General features: G+C 36.7%; 1 protein-coding gene across 1 annotated transcript; it reads left to right on the plus strand.

Moving 5' to 3' along the window:
• Nucleotides 1-1247: 1247 nt before the first annotated feature.
• mbtd1 (mbt domain containing 1) lies at nt 1248-10378 on the plus strand. The gene is made up of 16 exons (XM_016530431.1): nt 1248-1408; nt 2460-2586; nt 3643-3776; nt 3867-3981; nt 4090-4172; nt 4275-4392; nt 4498-4632; nt 4794-4882; nt 5740-5974; nt 6097-6152; nt 6240-6344; nt 6798-6945; nt 7042-7124; nt 7222-7456; nt 8134-8205; nt 9657-10378. The coding sequence occupies exons 1-16, from the start codon at nt 1388-1390 to the stop codon at nt 9773-9775; spliced, it is 1875 nt and encodes a 624-aa protein (XP_016385917.1). The 5' UTR covers nt 1248-1387; the 3' UTR covers nt 9776-10378.
• Nucleotides 10379-13933: the final 3555 nt, after the last annotated feature.

The following is a 13933-nucleotide window of genomic DNA, read 5'->3' on the forward strand; positions in this document are numbered from 1 at the left end:
ATGACTTGTTTTAGCCAGTTGGGTGAACAGTCCTTCAATTGTTTTTGGATCATTGTTCTACGATAAAATGGATGAACACTGTTTTTAATAATAATAATAGAATTATTCAAAGGTTGTTATAAAATATGTACGATGTTATGTGAAAATGGTTGAAATAACCAGGAGATCACAACAATGGCTGAAAACATGGTAATGGAAATAGATAATATCTCTTCCATTATATTTAAAGAAAGCAAACCAAGCAATACAATTGTGAGAAGCAGCAAATAATTCAGTAAAAATGTAATGCTTAATCCATAACTAAGGCAGTCAACTTCATATACAAGATTACTGATTGAAATTCTTTGTGTATGTCAAGTTCAAAATATGTTTGTTGGTTTTGAGTAAAATAAAAATATTTGAATGTTGTGAGGTGTAGTTAGGTTTAATCGAAAACGCCAATAAATGTTGCAAATGTGAGGCTGTGCATCAATAGATTACTGTAAATAAGTTGTAAATCTGTTGTTTGTAACTAGTTTTCCTTTCTCAATGAATGGATATTAAAAAAAGGATATGCTTAACCTTCAGAAAATGTTGATCGTTCGTCAACCTCAAAGTCCGAATCCAAATCCAATTTAAACCTATTTGTGTGATTTTACAATTTTATAGCAATAAAAATTATATACATTTCTGAATTAAATTTACTTAAAATTTTTACTACAATTTAAAAATGTTTCTGCCACAATGTGTATGCCACAAATAAATGACTCAAACGTAACTAAAAAGACGGGGAAAATGTAATCCTTTTTGATAAACACAACAGGTTTTGAAAACTATATAAAGCGGCACATACGGTTTATAAAATACTATTTTTTATTTTATTTATATACTAATTATTATTATTAAATTTTTTTTTTTTTTATAATAGGACTACAACAGCACACCTCACTGAACTATTCACCATCCTATTTGCTAAGCTGGCCACACATCCAAACATTTATCACCCCATCCATCATCTCATCCTGTCATTTTCTATTACCATGAAGTTATGACCATAGACACATTATATTTAATAGTTATAGTCAATAAATCTGCTATGGCACTACAAAGTCGGTATTTATTTGATCTGTAATTATTCACCAAAACATTTCCTCACTAAAACGTTTCCTATTACCTTATATGGTGTAAAGGTGAAGAACAGGTGAACCGTGATTGGCTAATATCCATGTCAATCATTCTAGATCCACGCGCACGCGCACGCGCACTTGAGCCATGACAATTGTTGATAATCAACTGGAGTTATTTTTTTCCTTTAGAGTAAAATAATTTCAAGCCAAGCCCTTTCCCCCAGGGGAGCTCTTGGACCATACCACAACGAACATAAGATACCGACTTGCATGAAGGGCTAATGGAAAACCCAAGGGATATGGTAAGACAGAATTTATTTGAGCCCGCTTCCTTGATTTAGCGCAGTTAGCGGCTAGCAGTGTTAGCCGTCCTCTTTGTTTTGGTTGTCAGAAATAGATCCTGCTCGTCACACAAACTACAAAATTTACCTCATTCAAATCATTCGTAATACTCTCTATGTTATGTAACAGCTTATTCAAATTAGCTGTCTCACTAAATGATGCAAATACAACTGATAATGTATGTGTTTTGTGTATGTGAAATATACCCGCAGGCCCATGTGTGTGTAAATGTTTGTGTTTACGGTTGTGTCTCAAAACATAGTTAGTAACTTAGACAGTATTTATGGGGATCTTAAACGCGTTAAGCACGTTTTCTGAAAACGTTCTATGTAGAAAGCTCTCTAGGTTTTCAGGCACAGCATATATGTAAGTTTGTGTTGTGATATGACCTAAAAATCACTTTATGGTGGGTTATGGGGATCTAAAATGTGTAGATTTTAGTCAAATGGTATTTTAGCAGGTGGTAATGGAAATGGCATGCGTTCAGATGGAGAAAAGGGTCTGAAATTCATTCTGAAATCAGGTCACAGTGGTTTGGACAAATCCATGTCTGATCCACCAGTCTGGTGCTTCAATGTTGAAAAATATAAATATGTAGAACCTGAAAATACAGCAGATGTCATTGGAAATATTAAATGAGATTCTTTTGCTTTGGCTGTCTCTTGTCTTGAAATGTGCTGTGGGGATATTGGGTGCTGATGATATTGACCCTTTTTACATGATATTTGCTTTTTTTGTGACCCATGAGAACCTTCAATTTTATTCATGTGATATAGTCTGCTTCCTAATTCCCAGCTCATTAAAGCATTGATTAACTAATATAAAGATTATGGTTATCACTGACTGTAATATTTATCAGGCTGTATTATGTCAAAGGTAATAATTTATTGAAGTATTAGTGATATCTAAGTGAGCCTTAATCCTTGTCTTTCTTTGCTCTTCCATTAATTTGACGTTACTTATTTCTTTTTTTAATTTCTCCACATTTTTCACTCCTCTCGTCATGCGTAGGCTGAGCACACTCCCCGCTCAGAGCGGAAGAGGAGAGATTCGTTCGGGATGTTTGACGGGTATGACAGCTGCAGTGAAGACAGCAGTAGCAGCTCCAGCTCAGAGGACAGTGAGGATGAAGTCCCCAGCATCGGGGTCCAAAAGTCTGAGTACACAAAAAATTGGTTTTATTTTTCATTTAAACCTAGAAATAAACAGAAAGTATTATGATTTTTACTAAAATAATTTCAGGCCAACTTTTTGCTCATTGAAATTTTATTATAAATGTAATTAATTTTAATATAATTTCTAATGAAAAATTGTTTAATACCGTATTAATCTCCTACCTAACAAAAAAGTATCATTATGGTTTGCATTTCATCTAGGATAATTGTTCAATATAACGATGCACTGAAATAAAAATTCTGGGCTGAAGCTGAAAATTCAGGATGCACTTGGTCAGTTCATGTGCCACTTGAACTGAGGTGGCTACAGCAATCTGTTATGCCACATTAAAGATTGGCTTGCCGCGATAGACGGTCCTGACGGAGGGTCCTGACGGAGGGTCCTGTTAAGCCGCAACACCAGTTATGTCACTTGCCCACCGCGTCACCGACCCCCACCGTCGTTTAGATACCCCGCGGTGATGTCACACGCCGATTAACCGGTGGGAAAATTTCCTCACCGACACAACCCTAATTAAAGACAGAGATAAAACCTCATTTATTGTTTGAATTTAATGTTTTGTTTTTTTTATTAAATCAACAGAATTTGAAAGCAGAGACTGTTTCATACTAAAGCACAAATCTTATCGCAGTTATTGGATGGCAGGTGCACTACAAATAAAATTTAATAAAGTTCACGCGTCAAAGGAAAACAGCCTAGACTAAAAGATTGATCTTGAGATTTAGAAACACATATCAGTATCGAGTAAGGAGAAATCAGTATTGTTAATCCTGCACTAGGGTCCACACAGATGTGTACCTGTTGTAGTTTAACCACATTGTGTGCACAAATATAGACTCCGAAACGTGCAATTAGAAAAACGTGAATTAAACGTCACCGTTTTGGACAATTATTTTAGCCCTCCAAAAATGGCCGGTTTCAGTTGGTTTGAGCTGAAAATTTTTGGTTGCCAAAATTTCAGTGAATTACTTGTTCAATAGTGTGAATATATGATTAATGATTGTGTTTTTTCATGCAGCAACCTGTGAGATGTGTGGTATGGTTGGTGTGCGAGATGCTTTCTACTCTAAAACAAAGAGATTCTGCAGTGTATCCTGCTCTAGAAGCTATTCCTCCAATTCTAAAAAGGCCAGTATACTGGCAAGACTTCAGGTAACTACTCATGGACTTAAGAAGCACTCCTAATCAAAACACTACCTTTATTGTTGTTCAATGTATGTATTCTTCTTGTGTCCTATTAAGGGTAAACCACCTACGAAAAAGGCAAAAGTCTTACAGAAACAGCCATTAATGGCAAAGTTGGCAGCTTACGCACAGTATCAAGCAAATCAACAGAACCAAGCTAAATCAAAATCAGGTAAATATCCAGGTTTAAAGTGTCATTATGTAATTGTATTCCTAATTGATTAATAATCTGTTGTCACATCACTTAACCACAGCATCATTTGTTCTTTTGCTCATGTAGTGGTACCTGTTGAAGGCTTTGACTGGGGCCAGTACATTTGTAGCAATAATCTTGTTGGTGCACCAGTCAGCTGTTTCAAACATGTGAGTACAGGTAGAGGTTGATGGAACAATATTTTTTTTTGTATTTAATATATTGACTTTTTTTTTTTTATAAATACTGTTTGTTACTTGATCACTCTCCAGGTGCCCATGGGTATGTGCTGGGGTGACATAGCAGAGGGGGTGAGGGTGGAGGTCCTCAATTCTGACACAAACCTCTCCACAAAAGTTTACTGGGTAGCAGGGATTGTCAAACTGGCAGGTAATGTTGTAGTTTAATGACTGCCAAGGTTTTTTCTGTTAAGAATCTTTCAAGTATTATAACTGAAAAAGGTATCATATATTATTTATTTTCATCATTTCTCAGGTTTTAAAGCTCTTCTGCGCTATGAGGGTTTTGATAACGACTCAAGCAAAGACTTCTGGTGTAATCTATGTATCCCAGAAATCCACCCTGTTGGATGGTGTGCTACTAGTGGAAAGCCACTGGTGCCTCCGAAATGTATGTGAAACATTAAGCCAATCAAAACTACGTAATTTGCTGATTTCTTTACTGTTAAAGTGGTGTGAAGTTGCCGTTGCTGCATAGAAGTAATTATAAATTTTTATATTTTTTTTAATATATAATTTTTTTATATATATATATATAACTTGTTTTTATAGCCATCCACCATAAGTATTCTAACTGGAAAGCGTTTCTTGTGAAACGACTCACTGGAGCCAAAACACTTCCACCAGATTTCGCCACAAAGGTAAGACACTATCCGAGCAGTGATCATGAAACCGTTTTCCACTAGAGAGATACTCTAGAAAAACCAGTAATGCAAGATCTTCCTGATATAAAGATCACAAATTGTTGTGGTGCAGGTGTCAGAATGCCTTATTATAACACAGGAAGCAGACATCAATGACCATGTTTACTTGCACGTCATTGCCTGTCACTGTGATAAAGTGCAATAAAAAAAAATTGTGTAAACATTTTTGTTAATTTCTTTACGTTTTTGTTTCTTGTATTTTTTTTCTGTTGTTTGACTTTTTGAAAGTAGCATACAGTTACTTTTATTTGTATATAAAAGTATAATGAATTATATAATTAATATTTGATTACAATTTCTTTGTTCAAAAGAAATTAATACTTTGGTTAAGCAGGGATGCATTAAATTAATCAAAATTTATAGTAAACACATTTATAATTTTACAAAAGGTTTTTATTTCAAATAAATGGGGGGTTTTTTGTTGAATTTTTAAAAATGTATCTGTTTCTACAAAATATTAATCTACAAAAAATATGATGATAATAATAATAATAATAAAAGTTTCTTGAGCACCAAATTAGCATATTGGAATGATTTCTGAAGGATCATGTGACACTGAAGACTAGTGAAACAGATTTGCCTTCACAGGAATAAATAAAAATTTTTTTAATATAGTTTTAAATTGAAACAATATTCCACTATTACTGTTTTTAATGTAATTTTGATCAATAAATGCAGCCTTGGTGAGCATAAGAAGCTTCTTTCAAAAACATAAAAAATGTTACAAACCCCAACCTTTCACAGTAATCTCCATCTGTGAGCAAAAAACTATTTGTTTAAATGTTTAACTAAAGGTTCAGGAAAACATGCAGTACCCGTTTAAGAAACTGATGCGTGTGGAAGTTGTGGATAAGACCCACCTGTGCCGAACCCGCGTGGCCCTGGTGGAACAGGTGATCGGCGGACGTTTGCGCCTGGTGTATGAGGAGAGCCAGGACGGCACCGATGACTTCTGGTGTCACATGTACAGCCCACTCATCCACTCCATTGGCTGGTCACGTAGCATTGGACACCGTTTCAAAAGATCTGGTCAGTGTGGGAGTCTGAATGGTTTTCGATTGACTTTTTCAAAGTTGATTCAACAAAAAATAACATTTGATGAAGTTGTTGTGGCTTATGGATCTAAATGTGTCTAATGTTGCCCTCTGTAGAGGTGACAAAGAAAATGGAGGGTCAGATGGATGCTCCGTCACAGTTGTTTCTTAAGGTATATTTGTAATTGTTTTGTTTTGTTTTGTTTTTTTATTCGACTGTGTTTACAGTCACATTCATGTGTCATCTTTTGAACCCACAGGTTAAGGATGTGGATCAGAGTGGGGAATGGTTTAAAGATGGAATGAAGTTGGAGGCAATAGACCCTCTAAATCTCTCTGCTATATGTGTTGCTACTGTAAGAAAGGTAAAATGCCATTTTGTCATTTTTCTCTGTTAGTCTTAAATGTTGATTTGGGCAAAAAATAAATAAAAAATCACAACACTACAGTAGTAAAAATACAAAGTAGAGATTTGTAATTCAGAAAAAAATAGACTAGAAATTGTGAAATACAGGAAGAATTTTTTTTTCAAATATTCAGTATAATCTTATATAAACATATGGGCATCTATACATACAATTTTCTTTATATAACTGTACCAGCACCTATCACCTAAAAATACATGTGAACACGTACCTATATTCAAAGATACCGAATATTGTAAATAATACAGAACAATTACCCATCCGCCCTTCCCACCCACCTCTCTCCATCTGCTTGATACGCACTGCATGGGGAAAACAGCTAAAACAAAATCAGTTATTAGTGAAATGGTCAGGAAGAAGTATTTTAACTTGGAATTGATTATCTTCTCTCAGGTGTTGGCAGACGGGTACCTAATGATCGGGATTGATGGTTCTGAGGCTGCTGATGGGTCAGACTGGTTCTGCTACCACTCAACCTCTCCCTCCATCTTCCCAGTCGGCTTCTGTGAAATCAACAACATTGAGCTCACACCCCCAAGAGGTGCTTTTCCTCTCTTTCTGCAGTGTGATCTGATCTGACTGCATCACTGAATGAAATTTGGCCATTTTTGCTAATGAATCTGAAACTGCTCCACAGGGTACACCAAACTCCCTTTCAAATGGTTTGACTACCTCAGAGAAATGGGTTCAATTGCAGCCCCTGTGAAGCTCTTTAACAAAGTAAGTTTTCAAGTTTTTTTTTAATTTATTTGAGAAATAATGCATTGTGTTTTGTCTTCATTTACACACTGGGATGAATGTCTTCTCTTGCTTTCAGGAAGTACCGAATCACGGCTTCCGTATAGGTATGAAGGTGGAGGCAGTGGACCTGATGGAGCCACGTCTGGTGTGTGTCGCCACAGTGACCAGGATTGTCCACAGACTCCTGCGCATTCATTTTGATGGCTGGGAGGATGAGTATGATCAGTGGGTGGACTGTGAGTCTCCAGATCTCTACCCCGTAGGCTGGTGCCAACTGACTGGCTATCAGCTGCAGCCGCCTGCCACACAGAGTGAGTGAACAGTCCAGAAGATTCTGATTCTAGAAGGTTCAAATTGTTTCATAGCAAGACTGTTTATTCTCACATTGATAGTCTTCTAAACCTTTTTTTTTTAAATTCTTATTCTTTTGTTTTTTAATTTAGTTTTTCACAACTATTTTCTACTCTCTGTCTGACCCTTCGATTTAAACAGTTTGATACTGTAAATGTAAATTTAAATCTATATGTAAATGACTTCTATGATGGACTGACCTCTGTATACCAGCAAAGACATGTCAGAGTTACTGAATACTGAGTAAACACTGACATGTAAACTATCTTAAAACTATCTTAAAGGGGTCATATGATGCGATTTCAAGTTTTCCTTTCTCTTTGGAGTATCCAATCAATCAAGTGTCCTTTAACAGAGCACATAAAGTATAGCATGCGTCCCATGAATTATGTACTGTGCAAAGTGTAAATAAGAATAGGCTAATAATTTTTATTATAATGTATTATTTAATATTGGTTGTACAATATGGAATAATAACACTATAATAACATATTTTTTAATGCTTATCTTTTGTGCATAATTTTTAACTCGGAGCAAATAAAAATCCTGCTGTCCTTTTTATTGTAAACTACAATGTGTTTGAATGATGTTTAATGGTTGGCTGCATAGAATAACAGCTTGTCTGTTTCGTCCTCAGCCACAAGAGAAGCACCACCAAATGTCTCCAAACAGAAAAAGAAGACTGCACAGTATAAAGGACAAAAGAAAAGTGAGTCCAATCTTTTCAGTCTGTTCATCTTCTCTCTCCTCTCACCGAACACTGATTTTGGGTGCAAAATTGGTCCAGGAGCTGTTTCTTCTGGGTTTCCCTCAGCTTTGGGTCTGGTCTGGTTCTGCTTGATAGTCGATAGCAGTTGTCACGATTCAGTGGGGTCACGGATAATTACAGAAAAACTGTAGCCGTCATCCTCATCCCCGGGTGAGAAAGAGTGGCACCCTCCCTCAGGGTGACAGAATCTGAGCAAATGTTTGGTAGGGGTCAGATTTTAAGTCATCATGTTGGGTTCCACATTGCCTTTTCTCAGGGCTTCAGTTTCTCAACACAATCACCCTTCTGACATGTAGAAATCAAATTAAGGTTCAGATCTGAGTTGAAATTTGGGCTCAGCTGGAGGATGGCCCCGCAGTGTTGTGGAGTGGAGCTCGATAGCCTGCGTAACCTCAGTCTGGCTTGGTGTTTAGAGAGGAAGATTCCAGTTGGGAGGAGGCCGATCGGTTTGGGTGGGCCTCTGAGGAGGAGGAGCTTCTCGGGCGATGAAGAGCAGACTCCGCCCCCTTACCTGTCCCCCTTCTCTGGGTCCGGGCGACCTCCCACCGGTATCGGCGTTTGGTATCGGGGCATTTTAACGAGTACGAGTACGAGTACAGGAGGCCAGTATCGGGCCCGATACCGATACCAGTATCGGTATCGGTGCATCCCTATTTGTTACACAAGCAAAACATGTACAGTGACCAACAAGCATTATTTCTTCAATAAAACAAGGACGTTCTTATTAATATGGTTACAGTATTTTTACCAGGTATGTGCTCCAACACTGCAGGTTATTTACTCTTCAATAAAAGTCTAATTGTATGGGTTTTCTGTTTGATGTATTCTGTCTAAAAATCATCAAATCTTCAATATGAAAGACAATCAAACAATCAAAAAAAAGACCTTCCATAACACATATTATAGAATAGCTAGCTACCCATTCTTCAGCTGTAGGTGGCTCTGGCCATTTTCTATATTCCTAGCCATATGGGATGACATGAGAGTGAGTAAATGACAAAAATGTTCATTTTTGAGTGAACTCTCCCTTTAAATATTACAGGTAAGTTCATGAGCCTACTAAACTACTTAAACTTTGTGTATCGCTGCCTGGTTGAATTCATTATGTGAATGCTACAACATGCTTAAATTTGAAAACGTAAAAATGGAAAAGGTTGGTTTCTGTTGGTTATTCCAAATGTTTCTTTTGTTTTGAGATTTTTTTTTTTTTTTTTAAGTGAAGTGATACTTCTCCTTTCCACCCACACTTCTGTAGATCTGAGTGTAAAATGTTAGTCCTCAGGTGTTCTCACTGCCAATTTTTCCATTTACTGTTGCATTTAGTTGTCCTCTTTTACCAGTGTGTTTCATTTTATGGATTGGTATTCTTGTCTCTCGTTTTTGTTTTCCAGAGGCCTCGCTGCAGTTGAAAGAAGAGACTCCTGAGATGGACGAGTTCACCTTCTCACAGGGCATCTCAGACCAGGAGAGCAACGGCTCAGGCAGTTACTACATCAGACAGGAGCCCTGAGCAGCATCAGCCATCACGGAGCCTCACCTCACTGCCAACAGCACTGGAAAAATCCCACTCGGAGCGATGCACACGAGGCCTGGGAGAAGACACAGTGACTTCCCCTCACACCAGGTCTCTCTCTTTTCGTTTTATTGTTCCTTTTCAGGTTTGAAAAGCTTGAAGAATGGACTTCTCAGTCATTGATCCGAGAGAGAAGGGTGTGTATAAGAGGGGATTTTGTTTGAAATGGGGATACTGTTTTTTTTTTTGTCCTGACTTTTCGCCCGATGGACTTTTTCTCCTCAGTGTTCATTGTACTTGAAGTTTTCTTCGCTTTTTCTGTCTTTATTTCCCCATTTGGTGAGGGAAAAAACCCCCCAACTTTTTGGGGGGTAAGATTTCAGTACATTGTGTGTTTCTTGCGCTGTTTAATTTGTTTTGGATGGGTGTGCATTTGGTAAGAGTAGTAGAAATCTATATTGAGACAGTATATTCATACATGTATGACATTCATATTAAACACACACATATATAAATATTTAAACGTATAAATATAGTAGTGGAATGAGGGATGATGGTGTTGAAATCAAACCTTACTGGTATGAAGAGTAGACTAATGGAAAACACTCACAATTAGCCAGCGTCAAGAGTTGCAGGTCATCAGGTGTCTGAGTCATTTGTGCCGCATACACCATTAACAACCGTTGCATGATTAAAAAAAAGGATAGTTTTATGTTTGACTCAGAAGAATTGTGTGCACGGTCAGTTTCATCCCACACCTGACCTTTTTATTCACTTTCTGTGGTGTGAATTAATAGTATTTGGATGTTAAAAATACTGTCAATTCTGTCACTTGCCCTCATGATCTTTAAAACCTGTATGACTTTCTTTGGAACACAAAAAGAGAATTTTTAAAGATTTTTTTTAGCCATTTTTTTTTCTTCATTTAACAGTAAAATGGTACTGGTTCTGTCAAGCTCTAAAATTACCATTTAAAAAAAAAAAAAAAAGCTGTTTATATATTTGTTACTAGGGATGCACCGATAACACTTTTTCCAGTACTCGCCCGATACCGATACTTTTATTTTTGGTACTTGCCGATACCGATACCGATATTTTTATTGCATTTGTACATTTTTTAAATATTGGGTACAGAAACCAAAAGGGTATGTATAGTGGCTCTGGCCATTTTCTATATTCCTAGCCATATGGGATGACATGAGAGTGAGTAAATGACAAAAATGTTCATTTTTGAGTGAACTCTCCCTTTAAATATTACAGGTAAGTTCATGAGCCTACTAAACTACTTAAACTTTGTGTATCGCTGCCTGGTTGAATTCATTATGTGAATGCTACAACATGCTTAAATTTGAAAACGTAAAAATGGAAAAGGTTGGTTTCTGTTGGTTATTCCAAATGTTTCTTTTGTTTTGAGATTTTTTTTTTTTTTTTTAAGTGAAGTGATACTTCTCCTTTCCACCCACACTTCTGTAGATCTGAGTGTAAAATGTTAGTCCTCAGGTGTTCTCACTGCCAATTTTTCCATTTACTGTTGCATTTAGTTGTCCTCTTTTACCAGTGTGTTTCATTTTATGGATTGGTATTCTTGTCTCTCGTTTTTGTTTTCCAGAGGCCTCGCTGCAGTTGAAAGAAGAGACTCCTGAGATGGACGAGTTCACCTTCTCACAGGGCATCTCAGACCAGGAGAGCAACGGCTCAGGCAGTTACTACATCAGACAGGAGCCCTGAGCAGCATCAGCCATCACGGAGCCTCACCTCACTGCCAACAGCACTGGAAAAATCCCACTCGGAGCGATGCACACGAGGCCTGGGAGAAGACACAGTGACTTCCCCTCACACCAGGTCTCTCTCTTTTCGTTTTATTGTTCCTTTTCAGGTTTGAAAAGCTTGAAGAATGGACTTCTCAGTCATTGATCCGAGAGAGAAGGGTGTGTATAAGAGGGGATTTTGTTTGAAATGGGGATACTGTTTTTTTTTTTGTCCTGACTTTTCGCCCGATGGACTTTTTCTCCTCAGTGTTCATTGTACTTGAAGTTTTCTTCGCTTTTTCTGTCTTTATTTCCCCATTTGGTGAGGGAAAAAACCCCCCAACTTTTTGGGGGGTAAGATTTCAGTACATTGTGTGTTTCTTGCGCTGTTTAATTTGTTTTGGATGGGTGTGCATTTGGTAAGAGTAGTAGAAATCTATATTGAGACAGTATATTCATACATGTATGACATTCATATTAAACACACACATATATAAATATTTAAACGTATAAATATAGTAGTGGAATGAGGGATGATGGTGTTGAAATCAAACCTTACTGGTATGAAGAGTAGACTAATGGAAAACACTCACAATTTGCACTACAGGGATTCAAATATATGTATTGGCCTGTAAAATGATAGTAAAACCTGCAGCTTCATTGTATTATGTGATTAGCAAACATAATTATAGAAGTGGGATGTGCTCAAGTCAAAGTGAATATTGTGATATGCAAAAAATATATATATATATTGTTTGACATTTTACACCAATGTTTATGGTTTTGATTTCGTTCTAAAGAGCCATTTTTATACGGGCGGTCAAAGTATTTTGTGAGCCGGAATAAAACGTAAGCAATCACTGCTACCTGAACACTACCTTCCTATCATCTTTGATGTTGACCGCACAGCAGAGAATTCTTCTGGTAAACTTTCTAGTAGTATTGCGAGTCTCTGAACAATACAGCGCCAGCTTGTTTGTTTACAAGCCTCCTTGTTCGTGCATCAGCGAGGAATCGCATCCCATGCATTTTCCTTTACTCGCAGCATTCATTCCAGAATAAAACCATTTTTACTACCTCTAAAGAAAACATGATTTTAAAATACACAGGTTGAGGATTCATGTGGTTCCTTGGCCTCGCTAAGGTTGCAATAGGTAGTTTTCATGCTCCATTTGAAAGGGCATATTCATTATATTTTATGCAAATGGCAAATATCCACACTTGGACACATGGCTTTTTTCGCTTTAAAAGTCTACACATCATTTATATTTGTATCATAGCATGTTATCGACAGTTCTTGAAATGGAAAAGAATGTTATGCAATAATAATGTCTGTTGTTTTATGATGTCTTACTCTGAAAACAAAAATCACACAGCTCATACGTATATAGACTTAGATGCATTCTATAGACTTAAAACAAAATATTCTTACAATATATTGCAAAACTGTGACAATTTTCTAAGAGCTAGACTTGAGCTTTCCCCGTTATAGATCATTCGGAGTGTAAATAACCTTTATAACATCACATAGAATCAACCAATTTACATTTGCATAGTGGTTTATCTTAGTATAATTATAAGCTCTATTCAATACCAGTAAGGTTGTTGGTGAACTCTCAGGAAACGTATCTCATTGACTTCTGCTTTATTTGAAGGGTCGTGGCTAAGCGCTTCTAAGATCATCCAGTTCTACTTCCAATACCGCCGTTTTGTTTGTTTCCAATATTTGAAGCTCCTGACAAATGTGACCATGTCTTTGTTTTCCTTCTTTTCCTCTGGTTCAACTTTGCTTGCATTCATCAAATGCTGATTACATTTTGTAAATGGTCACCCACGTGTTGTAGTTAGATCCATGTTAAATTATGGTTTGTTGTATAAAGATCCAATGTATTTTTTTAACAAGTTGTGGTGTTTTTCTTCTCTCTCTTTTGTAATTTACTTTTTCCTTCATGGGTTTTAGCAGATGTTTGTACTGAATCATTATGAATTGGTTTATTTTTAATTTTTTAAGTCATTTTTGGGTTTCTTCAGTAGCTGTTGTGTTGTATGCATGTGTAGTTTTCCAAATGTGAGGCACTGTTGTGTATTTAATTTGTAAACGTCAAACTGGGACTTTATGGCTACATTTGACATCAGCAACCAGATCAATATCGTCATGTTCATACTTCTTTCAATGCTTATTCTTTATGCAAATGTTGCATTATTTTCAATGGCAGATTTTTTTCTCTCTCATAAACTCCATCCATAGCATCAGGATTTAGGTACACACTGGTTATGATCATGCTTGTCAACTAAATTTGTTTTTAATTTTTTTATTATAATAAGACCAAAATCTCAATCATTTGCAATTAAAATATGACTGTTGAGGCAAATTTAGCTGCTACCCTCAAATGAATTTAAGCCCTAA

The sequence above is a fragment of the Sinocyclocheilus rhinocerous genome, unplaced genomic scaffold (genome assembly GCF_001515625.1).
Source record: "Sinocyclocheilus rhinocerous isolate Xijiao unplaced genomic scaffold, SAMN03320098_v1.1 scaffold334, whole genome shotgun sequence".
Classification (NCBI taxonomy): domain Eukaryota; kingdom Metazoa; phylum Chordata; class Actinopteri; order Cypriniformes; family Cyprinidae; genus Sinocyclocheilus; species Sinocyclocheilus rhinocerous.